Source organism: Schistocerca piceifrons, chromosome 4 (assembly GCF_021461385.2).
Source record: "Schistocerca piceifrons isolate TAMUIC-IGC-003096 chromosome 4, iqSchPice1.1, whole genome shotgun sequence".
Classification (NCBI taxonomy): Eukaryota; Metazoa; Arthropoda; class Insecta; order Orthoptera; family Acrididae; genus Schistocerca; species Schistocerca piceifrons.
Window position 1 is genome coordinate 406360233 of NC_060141.1, and position 19870 is coordinate 406380102.

The 19870-nt window shown below is 44.5% G+C and overlaps 1 protein-coding gene across 2 annotated transcripts in view; it reads right to left on the reverse strand.

Annotated features, from left to right (window-relative positions):
• Positions 1 to 19870, reverse strand: part of LOC124794885 (putative glycerol kinase 5) — a 405885-nt gene that overhangs the window by 108868 nt on the left and 277147 nt on the right. For both annotated transcript variants that reach the window (XM_047258580.1, XM_047258581.1), the window contains one exon: positions 15965 to 16279. In XM_047258580.1, the coding sequence (XP_047114536.1) occupies positions 15965 to 16279 (315 nt within the window). The remainder of the gene's footprint in view (positions 1 to 15964; positions 16280 to 19870) is intronic.

Here is a 19870-nt window from a genome sequence, read left to right on the forward strand (position 1 = left end):
TAGGAGTAGGAAAATACTTGGGCTATAGAACAGTCCTTATTGTCTGGCACACTTGTTTCACAATATCTGAGAGTGTTGAACGTCCTAACCGAAAAGAAAAAGCTATGGTCTGGTGACTGTCGCCTGTAGTCAAGTATCTGGAAAAGATTAAAATCAATTATGCCGATAGAACAAATAGATAAGTTAACGACCAAAGATATGTTTGTTTAAATTCAATGACAATGTTATGAATACAATGAAACAAAACAATCTATTAAGTAGAAAGTTCTCTCTAGCGGGACATACGGAACTAGATGTTACTATCGTTTGCTGTATTCGTAAAAACTGCAGATAAATTTATCACTCCACTCGTAACTACGTTGTGGGATAGCACTTTCTTCCGCCGAACCTTTCATATGATACAGCAAAACTGAAATGGAATAATTTATATGACTTCTATTTCACGCACAAAGAGGCCACAAACGGTAAAACCTCAAACAAACGGCTTGTCTGTGCCTTGTATCAATTGGCTTTCTCCAGTTCGTTGTGCACTTCTCGGTGCTACCTTTTTATCAGACGATGCATTTCCTAGAAACATTCTCGCGACATACGAAAATATTTGAAGAACCTATCTTCGTCAGACTCTCGATCAATACACAGACGACGGTATTCTCCTAAGCTTTCTCTCTTATTATCAATGTCGTGCACCCAACATCTCCTCTTCTTGGTGCCATTTCGTATCGCTAGTGCAAGCTACTCATTTCTGCAATAAAAAAAAATAAATAAAAATAAAAAAACTCGCACAAAGATAACGTGTCCCGCGTGAAGATTCCAAATCGTCTAACGCAAGACAATCGCACTACGCATGCACGCTTAATAATGAGTTTCGGCCCCTTCCACAGTGTAACACAGCTGACGCATCAGGAGTCGATGTGGCCGGCCGGCCGGCCGGCCGGCAGTTGCCTGTGTGGCGTCCCTGGCCGCTGACTGGTCCGGCCCACCGCTGCGCCGTCCGTCGCAGCGGCAGGCCGGATTCTGTTGGCTCTGAGCACTATGGGACTCAACTGCTGTGGTCATCAGTCCCCTAGAACTTAGAACTACTTAAACCTAACTAACCTAAGGACATCACACACATCCATGCCCGAGGCAGGATTCGAACCTGCGACCGTAGCAGTCGCACGGTTCCGGACTGCGCGCCTAGAACCGCGAGACCACCGCGACCGGCCGGATTCTGTCTGGCCAGGCCTTTAGAGTACCCCTCCCTTGGGAGCAAAGGCGATTTGCCTGTTAAATCAGCCGCAGCGACCTAGGAGAATCTTGGTCTTCGCAGATCAGAGATAGAAAAGGTTAATATGATTTTAGTAAACTGCAGAAGCATCCAAGGAAAGGTCCCAGAATTAGTATCGCTTACTGAAGGTTATATTGGGAACAGAAAGCTAGTTGAAGCCAGACGTCAATGACAACGAAATCCTAAGTTCAGACTGGAATGTTTATCGTAAGGTTAGGTTAGTCGCCAATGGTGGCGGCGGGTTTATTGCAGTAAAAAATTACATAAAATCTAGCGAGGTTATCACAGATTCAGAATGTGAAATAATCTGGGTGAAATTCAGTATCAAAGAATGGTCAAAAAAGGTGATCGGATGCTTTTATAGACCACGTGGGTCAGGATCTGTAGTTGTAGAGCGCTTCAGACAGAGCTTTAAGAATATCATTAGTAATCTTCCTGATCTTGCCGCTGTAATAGGGGGTAACTTCAACTTCACAGTTATAGACTGAGAGTGTTATGCCGTCAAAACTGGTGCCAGCGACAGGGAATCGTGTGGTATTATTCTGGAGGTCTTATCCGAAAATTACCTTGAGCAGATAGATAGAGAACCAACAGCAGATAGATAGAGAACCAACTCGTGAGGATAACGTCTTAGACCTCCCGGAAACAAACAGACCGGAGCTTATCGAATCGGTTAACGTAGAGGAAGGTATCAGTGATCATAAGGCTGTGACATCATCTATGACGACGGGTCCTACAAGGAATGTTAAGAAAGGTAGGAAGATATATTTGCTCAGCAGGGGTGACAGGATCTCAGCAATCAGCATCAAATATTCGGTGATGAAGACGAAGTTGTGGAGAACAAACGGAAAAAAATTCAAAGGCATCGTTCAATATACCCTAGACAAGAATGTTCTGAGTAAGGTTTTAAGGGATGAGAAAGAGCCACCATGGTTTAATAGCCGTGCTAGGAAAGCGCTACGTAAACAAAGTGCACTTCATCTCAGATTCAAGAGAGGTAAAAACCTAGCTGACAAATAAAAGCTGAACGAAGCGAAAACGAGCGTAAGGAGAGCAATGAGAGAAGCGTTCAATGATTTTGAAAGTGAGACATTGACAGTTGACCTGAGTAAAAACCCTAAGAGATTTTGGTAGTATATAAAATCAGTAAGTGGGTCAAAATAATCTATTCATAAACCGGCACCGAAACGGAAGATAACAGAGAGAAGGCTGAAAAACTGAATTCGGGCTTCCGAAGTTGTTTCACCGCGGAAGATCGTAACACTGTCCCTCCTTTCAATCGTCGTGCGAACGTCGAAATGGCACATATTGATATAACCGATAGCGGAATAGAAAAGCATCTGCAATCGCTTAGTAGTGCAAAGGCTTCAGGACCAGATGAGATACCTAAAAGATTCTGTAAAGATTGTGCGAAAGAACTTGCTTCCCTTCTAGTAGCAGTTTATTGCAAATCGCTTGAGCAATGAAAGGTACCTAAAGACTGGAAAAAAGCGCAGGTCATTCCCGGTTTTAAGAAAGGCCGTAAGACAGATCCACACAATTATAGACCTATATCATTGTCGTCAATCTATTATAGAATTATGGGACATGTTTTTTGCTCAAGAATTATGACGTTCTTGGAAAATGAACATCTCCTCTATAAAAAGCAACATGGATTCCGCAAACAGAGATCCTGCGAAACTCAGCTCGCCCTGTTCCTCCATCAGATCCACAGTGCAATGGACAACGGCGCTCAGGTTTGATTTCAGTAAGGCATTTGACACTGTCCCGCACTGCCGTTTAATGAAAAAAATACGAGCTTACAGGCCTGCGATTGGATTCAAGACTTCGTTGCAGACAGAACTCAACACGTTGCTTTTAACGTAACTAAATCGACAGATGTAAAGGTAATATCCGGAGTGCCACAAGGAAGTGTGATAGGACCGTTGCTGTTTACAATATATATAAATGATCTAGTAGAAAGCGTCGGATGCTCTTTAAGGCTATTCGCAGATGATGCAGTCGTTTATACCAAAGTAGCAACGCCAGAAGATAGTAAGAATTTCTAGAACGACCTGCAGAGAATTGATGAATGGTGCAGATTCTGGCAGTTGACCCTGAACGTAAACAAATGTGACATATTGCGCATACATAGTAAAAGATATCAACTATTGTACAGCTACACTATTGATGACAAACAGCTGGAGACAGTGTCTGCCGTGAAATATCTAGGCGTAACTATTTTCAGAGCGACCTTGAGTGGAATGACCATATAAAGCAGGTAGTGGGAAAAGCAGACACCAGACTCAGATTCATCGGAAGAATCTTACGGAAAATGTAGTGAAGTGGGTTATAAGGCGCTTGTTCGTCCGATTCTTGATTATTGTTCATCTGTCTGGGATCCCTATCAGGTAGGACTGACAGAGGAGATAGGAAAGATCCAACGAAGAGCGGCGCGTTTCGTCACGGGATCGTTTAGCTGGCGAGATAGCGTTACTGAGATGCTAAACAAACTCCACTGGCAGACATTACAAGAGACGCGTTGTGCACCACAGAGAGATTTACTATTGAAATTTCGGGACAGCACTTTTCAGGAGGAGTCAGACAACATATTACTTCCCCCCACATACATCTTGCGTATTGACCACGAGGAGAAAAATCGAGAAATTAGAGCCAGTACAATCATTCTTCCCACGCACTATTCGCGAGTGGAACAGGGTTGGAGGGATCAGATAGTGGTACCGTAAGTACCCTCCGCCACACACCATTACTTGGCTTGCGGAGTCTGATGTAGATATACATGTAAATGTACAACGCTTTCACTACTTTTTTTGCTTAGTTTATGGCCGTTCAATGGCAACGTTATCAGTGCCTATACGAAAGTTAGTGGGAATGAATGTGGTTAAAACAGCTAAACCGTCATCGAATAATAGGAGTTCACCTACAGAACTACATTAACTGACTCCAAATCTCACTCACAGAATCACTTGTGGGGAGGGGGACGGGGGGATGATGATCGGCATGGCAACCCCTGTACTGCGATTACTACCAAGGGTGTACGACGCACTTCGCTACATGTTCACTCCGAGAGCTAGTAGCAAAACTGTAGTTAAGGTTCCATTAGTCATTGTCTCCATTCAATGTCAAACAGGTTTCATTAGCACTTCCGATGCCTTTCTTTAGTTTCCTTATCTTGAATTGGTCACCAAGAACACTGACTTGCTCGTTCCAAAACAAACTGCAGCTGCTGTCTTTAATTTACGACATCGCTATCACTAGCAGGTTGAGCTTTGGCCCACTATGTGCTACATGGTCCTTCGGACGATACACCTGTTGCTGTATGACACGTCTAGCGCTGAGTTTTGCTGTTCCCAGAGCCCGTGATACACGTAGCAAGAGCGAAAACTCGCAGTGGTGCAGAGTGCTAGCGTGAATGTGCCTAACAACGCATGGGAGACTCTAGAAGAGATCTATTGCCAACAGCGAATGTTCAATAGCTAATTATAATAACGATGTCTACATTAGAATAGTGAGTATAAGATGTTCCTGGTTTACTCGTCACGTCAACTTTCTACATGAAAGTAGTATCACACGAAAGTTGTGAACAAATCAATGAGGAGTTGAGAAAAATAAATGCGTGGTGTAATGACTGGCAATTATCTCTCAATATTAGTGAGTGTAACCTACTGCGTATAACAAGGCGAAAATTACCATTAATGTATGAGTACAAAATAAATGATCAGTCTTTGGAAGCGGTAACATCAGTCAAGTATCTGGGTGTGACTATTCGAAATGATCTCAAATGGAATGATCAGATTACACAAGTAACGAGTAAGGCGAACTCTAGATTGCGGTTTATTGGTAGAATCCCGATGCGATGCAGTCCTTCAACAAAGGAAATTGCTTACAATACGTTAGTTCGTCCAGTCTTAAAGTATTGTTCGTCTGTATGGGACCCTTACCAGTTGGGTCCGATTCAACAGATTGAGAAGGTCCAAAGAAGAGCCGCAAGATTCGTGACTGGTACATTTAGCTATCGCGAGAGCGTTACGAATCTCATACAAAGTTTGAAGTGGGACACACTTACAGACAGACGACGAGCCAAACAGTAGGGGCTGCTCACTAAATTCCGAAATACAATCTTCGCCGAGGATGTGGAGCATATATTATTACAAACCAACTTCCAAATCGCGTAATGATCATCATTCAAAGATAAGGGAAATAAGAGCTCGTGCTGAGGCGCTCAGACAGTCGTTTATCCTTCGCGCGATCGGCGAGTGGAATAGAGCGAGGGGGGGGGGGGGGGGGGGGGGGGAATATGACTGGCGCGAGTTGTGTCCTCCGCCACACACCGCTTGGTGGCTAGCGGAGTATATAGGTGAAATATTGAACTTTAGACAACATCCTCCGTCGTCTTCATGAGGAACAAACGACTTGATAAGATTTCAAAGTGGAGACAAGATTGGCAAATCGCTTTAAATGTTTGTGCACTACACAAAACAAAAAAAAGTTGCTTCCTGCGACTACGATATCAATGACACACAGTTGGAATTGAGCAAGTCATACAAATGTAGAGATACAGCATGTAATGATCTTACAGGCCCAGTTGTAGGTGAAGCAGACAGAATACTAGGGAAATGCAACCCGTCTACAAGGGAGATTGTTTGCTTGTGCGATTCACCCTAGAAAACTGTTCAAGTCTGTGGGATATTAAACGTATATAAAAAAGGGCAGCGTTAATGGTCACCAGTTCGTCTGACCCACGAGTGAGAATCACAGAGATGCTGAAAGACTTATTACAGTGCACACTGAGACGTTTAAGCGATCATTCTTTCGTGAAAAATACATGAGTGGAAAGGAAAAAGCTCTACCATCTGGTATAGTGGGAAATTCCTTCTGTCATGTACCTCAGTCAGACAGAGAGTAAGCAAAGGGAGAGGCAGAGATGGACTGAGAGAAGGGGGGAAGGAGATGGACAGTGACGGAGCAGAAGAGGGCATGGTCATAGTGAGGTGGACTGACGAGTTGGTCAGAGAGGGAAGGAGGGGTGTTCGCAATTGAGGGCGTAAGAGATGAATAGAGAGAGGGGGGAGGAGAAAATGTGGGGGAAAGGGGTGGTGTACCGGCCCCTGCTGTACGTTACCCAGTAAGGCACAGGGCCAGACGATTAATTACTATGGAGTTGATTTGTGATCGCAGTGTTTCTCACATGGACAGTTGTACGCCACATGCACTAGGGTGCGCTCACAGCACAATTTATTTATCTTTGTGCCAGAAAACATAACAATGAATACTACATGCAAGCAAATCTTACTGTAAATAAATAATCCGTTACAAGTTTTGTACTGCATTTTACTGCCACATTATTGATTATGTACCAGCATTTATCTCATTTTTACGGCGATTAAATCTTTCATTAATTCCGAATGTCTGCATTGCAGTCTATCCAGTGTCTTTGACTGAGAGAACATAGGTAATATGACGTTCTGACCATAAGCAAATTGGACAAAGTAACCTCTACAGCTAGTCTACGCACACACTGTGCGTGAATGGTTCAAATGGCTCTGAGCACTGTGGGACTTAACATCGGAGGTCATCAGTCCCCTAGACTTAAAACTACTTAAGGGGGGTAGGACGTCAAACGACTTGGAGCAGGAGAGGCATCACAGGACATTTTAATAACCAGTGTCTATACTTTTACAAATAAATTCATAAAACTTTGTCAGTATCACCAGGAAGGATTCATGATTCACTTTCATTGCAGTGGAAGTTCGAAAATATACGTGTCAAATTTCATCATCTTTTTCACTTACTAATGGCAGCATTTGTTGCTATAGGTACATTTTTCTTCATATGTCAGAGAGATTCTTCGATGAATTTTGCACAGCATACATACCATACTTACAGGTGTATGACACTCCAGAATTTATTTAATTTATGAAAAAACGAATGAGCTGTTATATTTTAAACTTCATGTTTAGAAGAAACACAAATTTTATAGTTAATTGCCTCAATTTTTACCACAATTTTTAATAGATTTTGAAAATTCTAGGGTTTCATACACCATTAAGTATGTTTTGTATGCTGCGCAAAATTCATCGAAGAATCTCTCTTACTTATGAAGAAAAGTGTACCTACAGCAACAAATGCAGCCATTAGTAAGTCAAAAAAATGATGAAATTTCACATGTAAAAAAAAATTATTTCGTTATGTTTTCGAAGTTCCATTGCTATGAGTGTGAATTCTGATTCCTTCCTGGTCATGCTGACAAAGTTTTATGGATTTATTTGTAAAAGTATGTTGTTGTGGTCTTCAGTCCTGGGACTGGTTTGATGCAGCTCTCCATGCTACTCTATCCTGTGCAAGCTTCTTCATCTCCCAGTACCGCAGAATTCGAACCTGCGACCGTAGCAGCAGCGCGGTTCCGGACTGAAGCGTCTAGAGCCGCTCGCCCACAACGATCGGCAACGTGCGTGAAGAAGAGGTGGATATGAAAAGGCGGTAGGCTAACATTTGGCAAACACATACGTGAGCGAAGTTGTGAGTATCTGGCGAGTCTTTGACGACACTAGAAACTTGCCCACTGCTTCAACATACTGGGATTCTTTTATTAAAGAAGCAGTGGAAATTATAATGTCCAAGGACAGCTTCAACCAGGACAGCAGATATGGTTGTAGTGGTGTGTGGAAGTGAGCTCTCGACGAGGTCAAGATAAAGAGAAATTCGCTGAATTGTTTATATTCTTACGAGGGGGCTGGAACCACCAGTGCAGATATGGACACAATCTCTCATCATGCAATGTCAACACACGCGGACTTATAGCAAGTTAACTACGGACAATAAATGGCCATCACAACGGCAGCCATGACAATCGTTTGTTCCTGACGAATATGATTAACGATTTCGTCGAAAGCTCTAGATTTTATCCAGTTTCAACATGACAAAAAAACTGAGAATGTCTTATTTTCAGGACTCTCATTTGCATTATTATAGACAATATTCCATTGTCATTATCATAATATATCGGACTACCTGCTAAACGGTCATGTCAAGTATGATGTTGCGTCGCTTCTGGGATTTGGAGAGAGAATTCAGACGCGAATCAAGGCTACCTTGCGGATTAATAACGGGGGCCGCTGAGTCGGCCATCCAGGATGTAACTTTTAGGCGGTTTTCCACATCCATCTAGGTTAATAACGGGCTGGACCTCACATCTCCTCTCACGCATACACTACAGAAACATTTAGAAACAGGTTCTGACACGTGAACAAGCGATTTACTGCAAGGCATAAAGGTGCAGTGCACAGGTGGATCTGTCATTTGCACCGACGAGGTTCATATGAAAAGGTTTCCTACATGATTATGGCCGCACGACGGGAATTAACATACTCTGAACGCGGAATGATAGTTGGAGCTACACGCACGGAACATTCCATTTCAGAAATCGTTAGGGAATTCATTAATCTGAGGTCCACAGTGTCAAGACAGTTCTGAGAATACCACACCTTATGCATTAACCTCTCACCACGGACAACGCACTGGCCGACGGCCTTCACTTAACGACCGAGAGCAGTGGAGCTTGCATACAGTTGTCAGTGCTAAAAGACAAGCAACACAGCATGAAATAACCTCAGAAGTCTGTGTGCGACGTTAATGGGGTGTGGGAGCCGACGACAGACGCGAGTGCCTTTGCTAACCGCAGCTCCTCTCCTGGGCTCGTGACCATACCGGATGGACCCTAGACCGTGGGCTAATCAGATGACCAGTTGGTAAGAGCTGCAGCTGTGACTAGAGGTAGCGTCTTTGATTAGTAATCAAAATGTTCTTGGTCCTGGGTTCGAATCCCCAAACTGCTTAAATTTCGAAAAACAATTAGCATTGGCAGCCAAAGACTTCCAGTATAAACTGGAGGGAAACTACCCTTAAAGGCGGAAGAATTAGCAGTGATCAACGGCATGAGAATGCAAAATGCAATGGAAACTACTGTATTAAAGACACGTAGCTTGTATCCACAGGACTTGTGGCTTGTCATTGAAGAGTGCCATGATAATCTCTCCACTGGCAAAAGATTCTGGAATAGTTCCCTATTCAGATCTTCTGGAGGGGACTGCCACGGGGAGGCGACCATGAGAAAAAGACTGAATAACCAACAAAAGGATAACGTTCTACGAGTCGGGACATGGAATGTCAGAAGCTTGAACGTGGGAGGGAAGGTAGAAAATCTGAAAAGGGAAATTCAAAGGCTCAATCTAAATATACTCGGGTCAGTGAAGTGAAACAGAAAGGAGACAGGGCTATCTGGTCAGATGAGTATATGGTAATATCAAGAGCAGCAGAAAATGGTATATCGGGAGTAGCATTCATTATGAATAGAAAGGTATGACAGAGGGTGTGTTACTGCGAACAGTTCAGTGATAGGGTTGTTCTCATCAAAATCGACAGCAAACAGTGTAGGTATAGTATATATGATGATGTCGCAAGCTGAAGAGACAGAGAAAGTATATGACGATATTTAACAGGTAATGCAGTATGTAAATGGAGATCAAAATCTAATAGTTATGGGGGACTGGAATGCAGTTTCAGGGGAACGAGTAGAAGAAAGAGTTACAGGAGAGAATATGGGATTGGTACTAGAAGTGAGAGAAAAAGAAAGACTAACTGAATTCTGTGATAAATGTCAGCTCTTAGTAGTGAATACTCTGTTCAAGACTCACAGGAGGAGGTGGTATATTTGGAAAAGGCCAAGAGATACGGGAAGATCTCAGTTAGATAACATCATGGTCAGACAGAGATTCCGAAATCAGATACTGGATTGTAATGCGTACCCAGGAGCAGATATAGACTAAGATCAAAATGTAGTAGTGATGAAGAGTAGCTGAAGTGTAAGTGATTAGACAGGAAGAATCAGTACGTGAAGATGAGTGAGGCAGAAGTACTAAGGAATAAAGAGATACAATCGACGTTCTCTAAGGCTATAGATACTGCAATAAGGAGTAGCTCAGTAGGCAGTACAGTTGAGGAGGGGCAATCACAGAAGTTGGAAAGAGAAACATAGGTACAAAGAAGGTAACTGCGAAGAAAGTGTGGGTAACAGAAGAAATACTTCAGTCGATTGACAAAAGAAGGGAATGTAAAAATGTTCCTGGAAATTCAGGAATAAAGAAATATAAGCCACTGAGGTACGAAATAAATGGGAAATGCAAAACAGCTACGTTGAAATGGTTGGATGAAAAATGTGAAGAAATCGAAAAAGAAATGACTGTCAAAAGGACTGCCTCAGCATGTAGGAAAGTCAAAAGAACCTTCGATGAAATTGAAAGCAGAGGTGGTAACATTAACAGAGCAACGGGAATTGCACTGTTAAATGCAGAGCAGAGAGCGGATAGGCGGGAGGAGTATTTTGAAGACTTAAGATTAAATAAGGCAGAAGGCATAGGTAACATTCCATCAGAATTTCTAAAATCATTCTGGGAAGTGGCAACAAAATGACTACTCACGTTAGTGTATAGAACGTATGAGTCTGGCGATATACCATCTGATTTTCGGAAAAACATCATCCGCACAATTCCGAAGATTGGAAGAGCTGACGTGTGCGATAATTATCGCACCATCAGCTTAACACCTCTTGAGTCCAAGTTGCTGAGACGAATAATATACAGAAGAATACAAAAGAAAATTGAGGGTGTGTTAGATGAGGACCAGTTTGACTTTAGGAATAATAAAGGCACCAGAGAGGCAATTGTGACGTCGCGGTTGATAATGGAAGCAAGACTAAAGAAAAATAAAGGCACATTCACAGGATTTGTCGCCATGGAACAGATGTTGGAAATTCTGAGGAATATAGGTTAGTTGGTTGATTTGGGAGGGGCCAAATAGCTAGGTCATCGGTCCCAGAGGATTAGGGAAGGAAGTTGGCTGTGCCCTTTCAAAGGAACCATCCCGGTAAGGAAAATAAGGGTAAGCTATACGGAGAGGTGCGTAATATATCACATGTACAAGAGCCAAGAGAGAATAATAAGAGCGGAAGACCTAGAACGAAGTGCTCGAACTAAAAGGGTGTAGACAGGGATGTAGTCTTTCGCTCCTGCTGTTCAGCCTATACGAAGAAGCAATGAGGGAAATAAAAGAAAGGTTCAGAAGTGGAAATAAAATTCAAGGTGAAAGGATATCAATGATATGAGTCGCTGATGACATTGCTATCCTCAGTGCACGTGAAGAAGAGCTACAAGATCTGCTGACTGGAATGAACAGCCTAATGAGTACAGAATAGGGACTGAGGGTAAATCGAAGAAAGACGAAAGTAATAAGAAGTAGCAGAAATGAGAACAGCGAGACACTTAGCATAAGAACTGAATGTCACGAAGTAGATGAAGTTAAGGTATTCTACTATCTAGGCAGAAAAAAAACCAACGTCGGACGGAGCAAGGAGGACATAAAGCAGACTATCACTGGCAAAAAGGGCATTCCTAATCAAGAGATGTCTACTAGTATCAAACATAGGCCTTAATTTGAACCGAGCGAGGTGGCGCAGTGGTGAGCACACTGGACTCGCATTCCGGAGGACGACGGTTCAATCCCGTCTCCAGCCATCCTGATTTAGGTTTTCCGTGATTTCCCTAAATCGTTTTAGGCAAATGCCGGGATGGTTCCTTCGAAAGGGCACGGCCGATTTCCTTCCGAATCCTTCCCTAACCCGAGCTTGCGCTCCGTCTCTAATGACCTCGTTGTCGACGGGACGTTAAACACTAACCACCACCACCCACCTTAATTTGAGGAAGAAATTTCTGAGAATGTACGACTGGGGCACAACATTGTATGGTAGTGAAACATGGACCGTAGGAAAATCAGAACGGAAGAGAATCGAAGCATTTGAGATGTGGTGCTATAGACGACTGTTGAAAATTACATGGACTGGTAATGTAAGGAATGAGAAGGTTCTGCGCAGAATCAGAGCGGAAAAGAATATGTGAAGAACACTGATAAGAAGAAGGGACAAGATGCTGCTACATCTGTTAAGACATCAGGGAATAACTTCCATTGTACAAGAAGGAGCTGTAGAGGGCAAAAACTGTAAAAGAAGACAGAAATTGGAATATATCCAGCAAACAATTGAGGACGTAGGTTATAAGTGCTACTGTGGGATGAAGACGTTGGCTTGAGGAGTTCGTGTCAAGCTGCATCGAACCAGTCAGAAGACTGATGGCAAAAAATAACAAGCTGATGGTAGCGTTCAAGCGTGGCTCTGACCCCAAGAAGCCGTGGACCGAACTTGTCAACATTACAGTGATTGTGTCAGCTGGTGGTGGCTCCATAATAATGTGGGCTGTGTTTACGTGTAATAGACTGGGTCCTCTGGTCCAACTGAACCCATCATTGACTGGAAATGGCTACGTTCGCTTACTTGGAGACCATTTGCAGCAATTCGTGGACTTGCATGTTCCCAAATAACGATGGAATTTCTTATAGATGACAATGCACCGCCGGCCGCTGTGGCCGAGTGGTTCTAGGCGCTTCAGTCCGGAACCGCGCTGCTGCTACGGTCGCAGGTTCCAACCCTGCCTCGGGCATGGATGTGTGTGATGTCCTTAGGTATGTGTGTGATGTCCTTAGGTTAGTTAGGTTTAAGTAGTTCTAAGTTCTAGGGGACTGATGATCTCAGAAGTTAAGTCCCATAGTGCTCAGAGCCATTTGAACCGTTAGACTTCATTGAACAACCAATGTAGTCTGCTACCAGTAAAACTCTAAAGACACAACACCGCATAGGTATGTAACAAATTGAAAAACCCAAATTGACTACCATTTAAAGGAATAAACTTACCTGAATAAGAGCAAAATTACTCTCATTTAAAATATATACGGACTCCAATAGTTTTTACCCTTGACACCTATTTTATATGCTGATTTTTTATGGATACTGTAGTCTTTTCCGCGTATGAAGCTGTTGGAATGTAGTTCTACATACGTAGGCTCCACTGGGACCAGAATCTCAATTTCGCCAGAAGTAGATTTCGACTCTTTTCCCCCATAATATAATACGGAGAAAATGTCCTAATGTGTAGTATGGAAGAGGCGAAGAAAAAAAGTTCCTATAAACATTGGTCATAAACCTAGTATCTTTGGCGGTACGTTCTACTAGCGCCCCTGTCAACAATCACCACGTCTCTGCGCTAGTTTTCACAACATGTGCTCAATGTGAACAGGGTACTGAACATCTTTACAGATGCAGTGCAGCATTGTGGATTTTTGGCAACATACAGCTTATATATTTGTAGGATGTTCCCATCCGCTTGCCTGTAACAGAAGACTGTATCTGCCATCTCATGTATTGAATAGTAGGCCTCTATTAGGAGGTGTACATCCAGTGACAGACACGGATACAAATTACACTAATGCGCTGCTGTGTGACAGCAGACAAGGCACCATATAAACATTATACAGGTTCACCAGATGAAAATAACATGCTTGACCGATACACTACATTAGTACACTGTAAAATACTGTACATGTTCTTGTGTTGGGTGTGTGCGTGATACCATTTTCAGACACATCGCACTGGATAAACGTCTAGTATTCGTATGTACACTGTTTCCTCATCTGTTTAGGACTAAAGTGGTTCATGTACACGATATGCTCCTTGTACACATGCAGGCTATAACACTGAAAATGTCAGGTTTACGACCAATGTTGACAGGAACTTTTTGTCTTCCTTAATGCGTACTACATAACTCTGAAGACATCAGGTTTACGACCAACGTTGGCAGGAACTTTTTGCCGGCCGGGGTGGCCGAGCGGCTCTAGGCGCTACAGTCTGGAACCGCCCGACCGCTACGGTCGCAGGTTCGAATCCTGCCTCGGGCATTGATGTGTGTGATGTCCTTAAGTTAGTTAGGTTTAAGTAGTTCTAAGTTCTAGGGGACTGATGACCTCAGAAGTTAAGTCCCACAGTGCTCAGAGCCATTTTTTTTTTTTTGACAGGAACCTTTTGACTTCCCTTAATGCATACTGCATCCTCTGTAAATATTGGAACCTGTTCCAATATTTACATAGGATGTATTATGCATCAAGGGAAGGAAGAAAGTTCCTGTCAATATACAAGGTGACAAACTATATGAAAAAAAAAACTAAATCAGTTATAAACTATGGCGTCCAGGCACTTTATTCCACATGTAAACGTCACTATAGACATTCGGATGTAGGTTATGATATGTTCGATATGCTTGCCATCATTGGTGATGATGTGGCGCAGACGAATAGCGAAATTCTACATGACACACTTAACTGTCGGAACATCGATGCTGTCGCTGACTCCTGAATGGCTGTTTTCAGCTCATCAATGTTTTTGGGGTTATTGCTGTACACCTAGTCTTTAATACAGCCCCACAAAAAGGAGTCGCATGTGTTCACATCCGGCGAATATGGCGGCCATTCGAAGCCCATGCCAGTGGCCTCTGGGTACTGCAGAGCCAGAATGCTTATTTCGTGAGATATTTGGCCCGGTCACAATCAAAGGACCACCCTGTATATAGTGTGTGTGTGTGTGTGTGTGTGTGTGTGTGTGTGTGCGTGCGTGTGCGTGTGCGTGTTTGTCTTTCATGTACTGTGTTATTTGTTACATTGTGTTTAGCAATTAACTTATATCTCATTTTTAAAATGTTTCATGGACTTTATAACCACCCTGTACCGAGCAGAAACTTTTCGCTAGTTTCTCAGTGTACCACGGGGCCTTAGAATGGAAAGGCTCATTGCTAGAAGATCCGTCACGTGAATGTTTTATATGAGGGTTGTTCGCGAGAACCTCGAATCACACAGAGTATTTATTTATTTATTTATTTATTTATTGCCTAATTATAGACCTGTTACCTGATGTTTAAAACAGGTCGTACATCTTACAATTTTCGTTTTTCATCTTTTTACAGTTATCTACAATATTTACAAAGAATGATACTTTTCAAAATAACAATAATTTAAGGCTGAAATATAAATAAAATTTTGTTGTTTTTTAAGAAGAACATGAAAAGAAGATAGGATAGAGGAGAGATTTCATAGTACCATCACCGAATGTGACTGACGGTGAACACCTCGGAATGGTTTCTTCAAGCCGTTGACCGCCGGTCTCTCTCTCTCTCTCTCTCTCTCTCTCTCTCTCTCTCACACACACACACACACACACACACAAATGGTTATTAGTAGAGAAATAATGTTGCTTATCCTATTTATTACTAATCCTATGTATTAACTACTTTAGGTGCCCATCTATGTACCGTATTTGGTGTTTTCTTGGCTAGAACGCCAGCACTTTTGCTTATTTACTGTCACATCTCAGCTTACTCCTCCTGTTCCTCCTCATTGTTACTATTTCGCTGTCACTGCAGGTATCGCTGTCCACCCTCTGGAGATTGTTGTTACGCTGCACATAGGCATGTCTGTAATGTCGGGTCCGCATGTACTCTTCATGTGTTGTTTTTGAAATACTGGTTGTCAGTGCATTTAATTGTGCCCATTGTTCTTCGTCTCTTATTGCTGTGTGTATATCTATGTCTGTATGTGTATAGTCTAAGTGTAGTGTATGTCTGTTGTCCGCGTATTGCCCGCAGAAAAAGACAGTGTGTTCTGGGGAACCTTCTTCCCCGCATGTGCATGTAGGTGTCTGGCTCAGACAGATCACACAGAGTAGCGGAAAGCTTTTGGGAGAGCGACTGCAGAGAAAAAGAAACTCACGAGGCATCGGATGGGGACGGCCGCGCCCAGTATGTCCGGCGCCGTGCAGCCGAAGTCCGCGGTGGCCTCGCAGACGCGGGGCAGCATTGCGGCGGGAATGCCGAAGTAGCCCTCGGCCAGGGAGGACCACTGCACGATGAAGGGGTCGAAGAAGCCGGTGGCGGCGGCGGCGCTGTGGTCGGTGAGGTGCGCGGCGCCGGCCGTCAGCCGCCACAGCAGCCACGAGTCGACGCCGCCGTAGAGCGCGCGGCCCGCAGACGCCGCCTGCCGCAGCGCCGGCACGCGCTCCAGCGCCCACAGCAGCCGCGGCGTCACCTGCCCGCACGCACGCACAAGCACTCCCTGAACCACCTCTCTGCAGACTTTTCCAACGCACATTTAGAAATTTTCATTACTTTGTACGCGGTATCAGTTACAATGAAGCACGACGAAGCCAAATGTCCAGTGAGATAAAATATACACTGATGTGGCAATAAGTTATGGCATAGCGATATGCACGTATACCGGTGGCGGTAGTATCGCGTACACAAGGTACAAAACGGGCAGTGCTTCGGCGCAGCTGTTATTTGTAATCCTGTGATTCACGTGAAAAGGTTGCCGACGTGATTATGCTGCACGACGGGCATTAACAGCCTTTGAACACGGATTGGTAGGTGGAGCTAGATGCATCGGACATCCCATTTCGGAAATTGTCAAGGAATTCAATATTCTGAGGTAGATGCACGGTGTCAAGAGTCTGCCAAGGATACCACATTTCAGGCATTACCTCTGTTGCGGCCACATGTAGTAAGCGTTGTTTCACGCAGTGGAGAATGGCTAAACAGAGGCACACCGGCGACCGAGGCGTCGCAAAGTAGGCAGGCACAGATAGCCTCGCTGACAGCAGCAGTCTACCGACAGGTTGACGCAAGGACGCACATAGACGGAGCGCTGTGCAGAGCCTGGAGAGTGCTGAGTAAGGGGAAGTGAGGCCAGCACACTAAGTTACGCTGCAATATACTGCGGGAGTAATAACAAAAAGCTACCACCGAGGATAAAAAACGTCCTCCTGCCAAATATAAATAGTGGAGCGCAGGCAGCAACAGACAGAAGCCATTAGGAAGCAGTTCGGATCTGAGGACGGACGTGGTCCGTGTCCGAATGTTCAATCTTCGTAGGTGACGATTCCAGAAGTCTGTTCCAGCTCGCAGGAGTCATCCGTTCGCCGCCAGATGTCGACTTCAGCTCTGAAGGTCGGCCTGAGTTCGGTCGGCACCACGGCTGACTAACTACAGCGAGAACTTCCAGCAGGACCGGCCGCAGCGCGATCTCGGTCACAGGCGCCGCCGGGGACTGACGCCCGGACTTCACGGCAACCCGGCCCCACGGCGCGTGGTCCGTCCGTGACGGCTTCCCGGCCGCCGGTGCAGCAGGCGTCGGCAGCTGACCTCACGTACTGGGGCACCGAGCGGCGACGAGTTCATCTCAGCCACAGGGCATCCTGGCTTCAGTGGAGAACTGTTGGTCTGAGGCTCCCGAGTGCGATCAGCGGCGCGCGTTGCGCGTTGTCGGAGAATCTACACAGCAGCAGCCAGGCGGAGGGATCCGCAGGGCTGGGCAGCGACGACGAGGGAGAAATTGCAAAGAAAGTTCAATAAATAATAGTAAAACACGCAGTCTCAGTCTTTGGCGCAGCCACTGGGTCTGCTGCTAACAAGTGGTGCAGAAGCCGTAACGCCTCGCACAACAGACAACACCGTGCCTGGCGGCCTCCACTTAACGACCGAGAGCAGCGGCATTTGCGAAATGCTGTCAGTGCTAACATACAAGTAACACCGAGAGAAACAAACGCAGAAATCAATGTCGGACGTACGATGAACGTTTCCGTTAGGACAATGCGGCGAAATTTGGCGTTACTGGTCTACGGCAGCAGATGACCACCGCGAGACTCTTCACTAACAGCACGACATCGCCTGCAGTGCCCCTCCTGGGCTCGTGACCATATTGGTTCGACACTAAACTATTGGAAAACCGTGGTCTCGTCAGCTGTGTCGCGATTTCAGTTGCTAAGAGCTGGTGATAAGCTTCGAGTGTGACGCAGACCCCACAGATCCATGGACCCAAACTGTCAACAAGCACTGTGTTTACACGAAATGTACCGGGTGCTCTGATAAATGGTTCAAATGGCTCTGAGCACTATGGGACTTAACTTCTGTGGTCATCAGTCCCCTAGAACTTAGAACTACTTAAACCTAACTAACCTAAGGACATCACACACATCCATGCCCGAGGCAGGATTCGAACCTGCGACCGTAGCAGTCGCACGGTTCCGGACTGAGCGCCTTAACCGCGAGACCACTGCGGCCGGCGTGCTCTGACACAACTGAACCGATCATTGACTGGAAATGGTTATGTTCGGCTATTTGGAGCCCGTTTTCAGTCATTCGTGGACTTCATGTTCCAAAACAACGTTGGTATTTTTATGGATGACCATGTGCCATGTCAGCGGGCCACAATTGTTGGCGATTGTTTTGAAGAACATTCTCGACAGTTCGAGCAAATTGTCTGGCCAGCCAGATCGTCCGACATGAAGCCCATCGAACATGGGACATAACTGAGAGATCAGTTCGTGCACAAAATCCTGCACCAATAACACTTTTGTAATTATGGACGGCTATCGAGGCAGCATGACTCAATATTTCTGGACGGAATTCCAGAGACTTCTTGAGTTCACGCCTCATCGAGCTGCTGCACTACGTCGGGCAAAAGGAAGTTGACACGATATTAGGAGTTATCTAATTACTTTTTTCGCATCATTGTAAGAACTATATAAATTAGACCTTTGACAATAGATGACACAGACCACATTGACAGGGCAATCATAACCATTTTCAAGAATTCGTTTCGATAAATGGCTTAACATAACCTAACATATGATACAGAACGTGAAATCTAACTCTCTAAGCTTTCTTTCTTTTTTTTCCGAAGTGTTGCCATCAAGTTAGTTTGCAAAACCGGCATCAAACAGTGCTGCATTAAGGTGGTCCTATGCCTCTGGCAGGAAATAAGAAGCTGCACCGCTGCTCCCGACCCACACCAAAAAATATCTTTCTCGAATTTTTTTATACAGATTTAAGAAATTTTGTAATTTTTAAAGTATATTTATTACAAATGATTATTGAAAAATACGGGGTGTTCCAAAAATGTTGCGACAGCCTTCGAGAAGTTGTAGAGTGTGTCTCGGGCAACGAATCGACAACAGGAACCCGTGTCCGGAAACGTCATCGAACGATGCTAAAGAGCGTTGAAGTTACAGGCGTCCGCTCCTGCCAGTAGGCCACTCCTTCGGCAGCAAACGTGACACTGTACGCTAACACACCGTAGGCGGAAAGTCTCGCAATGTTGTTTGTTAGTCACTGTCACGATCGCCAGCGAAGAAGATACACTAGCTGCTGCGTAGAAAAGCCTAGTGTCCAAGGAATGTGATGCTCTGTTGCCACGGTGGATAATGGTTTCGAATACGCGTTTCCATCTGCAGTTTATCTTTCCCAATATACCGAAAAACACTGGAGATTTTAGAGAGTTCTAACAGAAAAAAAATTTGTGTATATAAAACTATGTCCGAAACGGTTATTAAACGAGGCAACAGAGCATCGAATCACAGAGGGCAAGGCCTTTCTACTCAGCAGCTGGCTCCATTTTCTCCAGTGGCGATCGTGGCAATAAGTCGCGATCACTGAATAACAAACAGAATTGCGAAAAGTTCGCTTACGGTGTGTTTGCGTACAGTGTCGTGTACTCCGCCGGACAGGTGGCCTAGTGGCAGGTGGTGGCACTTATAACTTCGATCCACTGTACCGTCTTTGGATGAAGTTTCCGGGCACGGGATCCCATACTCAATTTGTTCCTCAAGACACCCTCTACGAC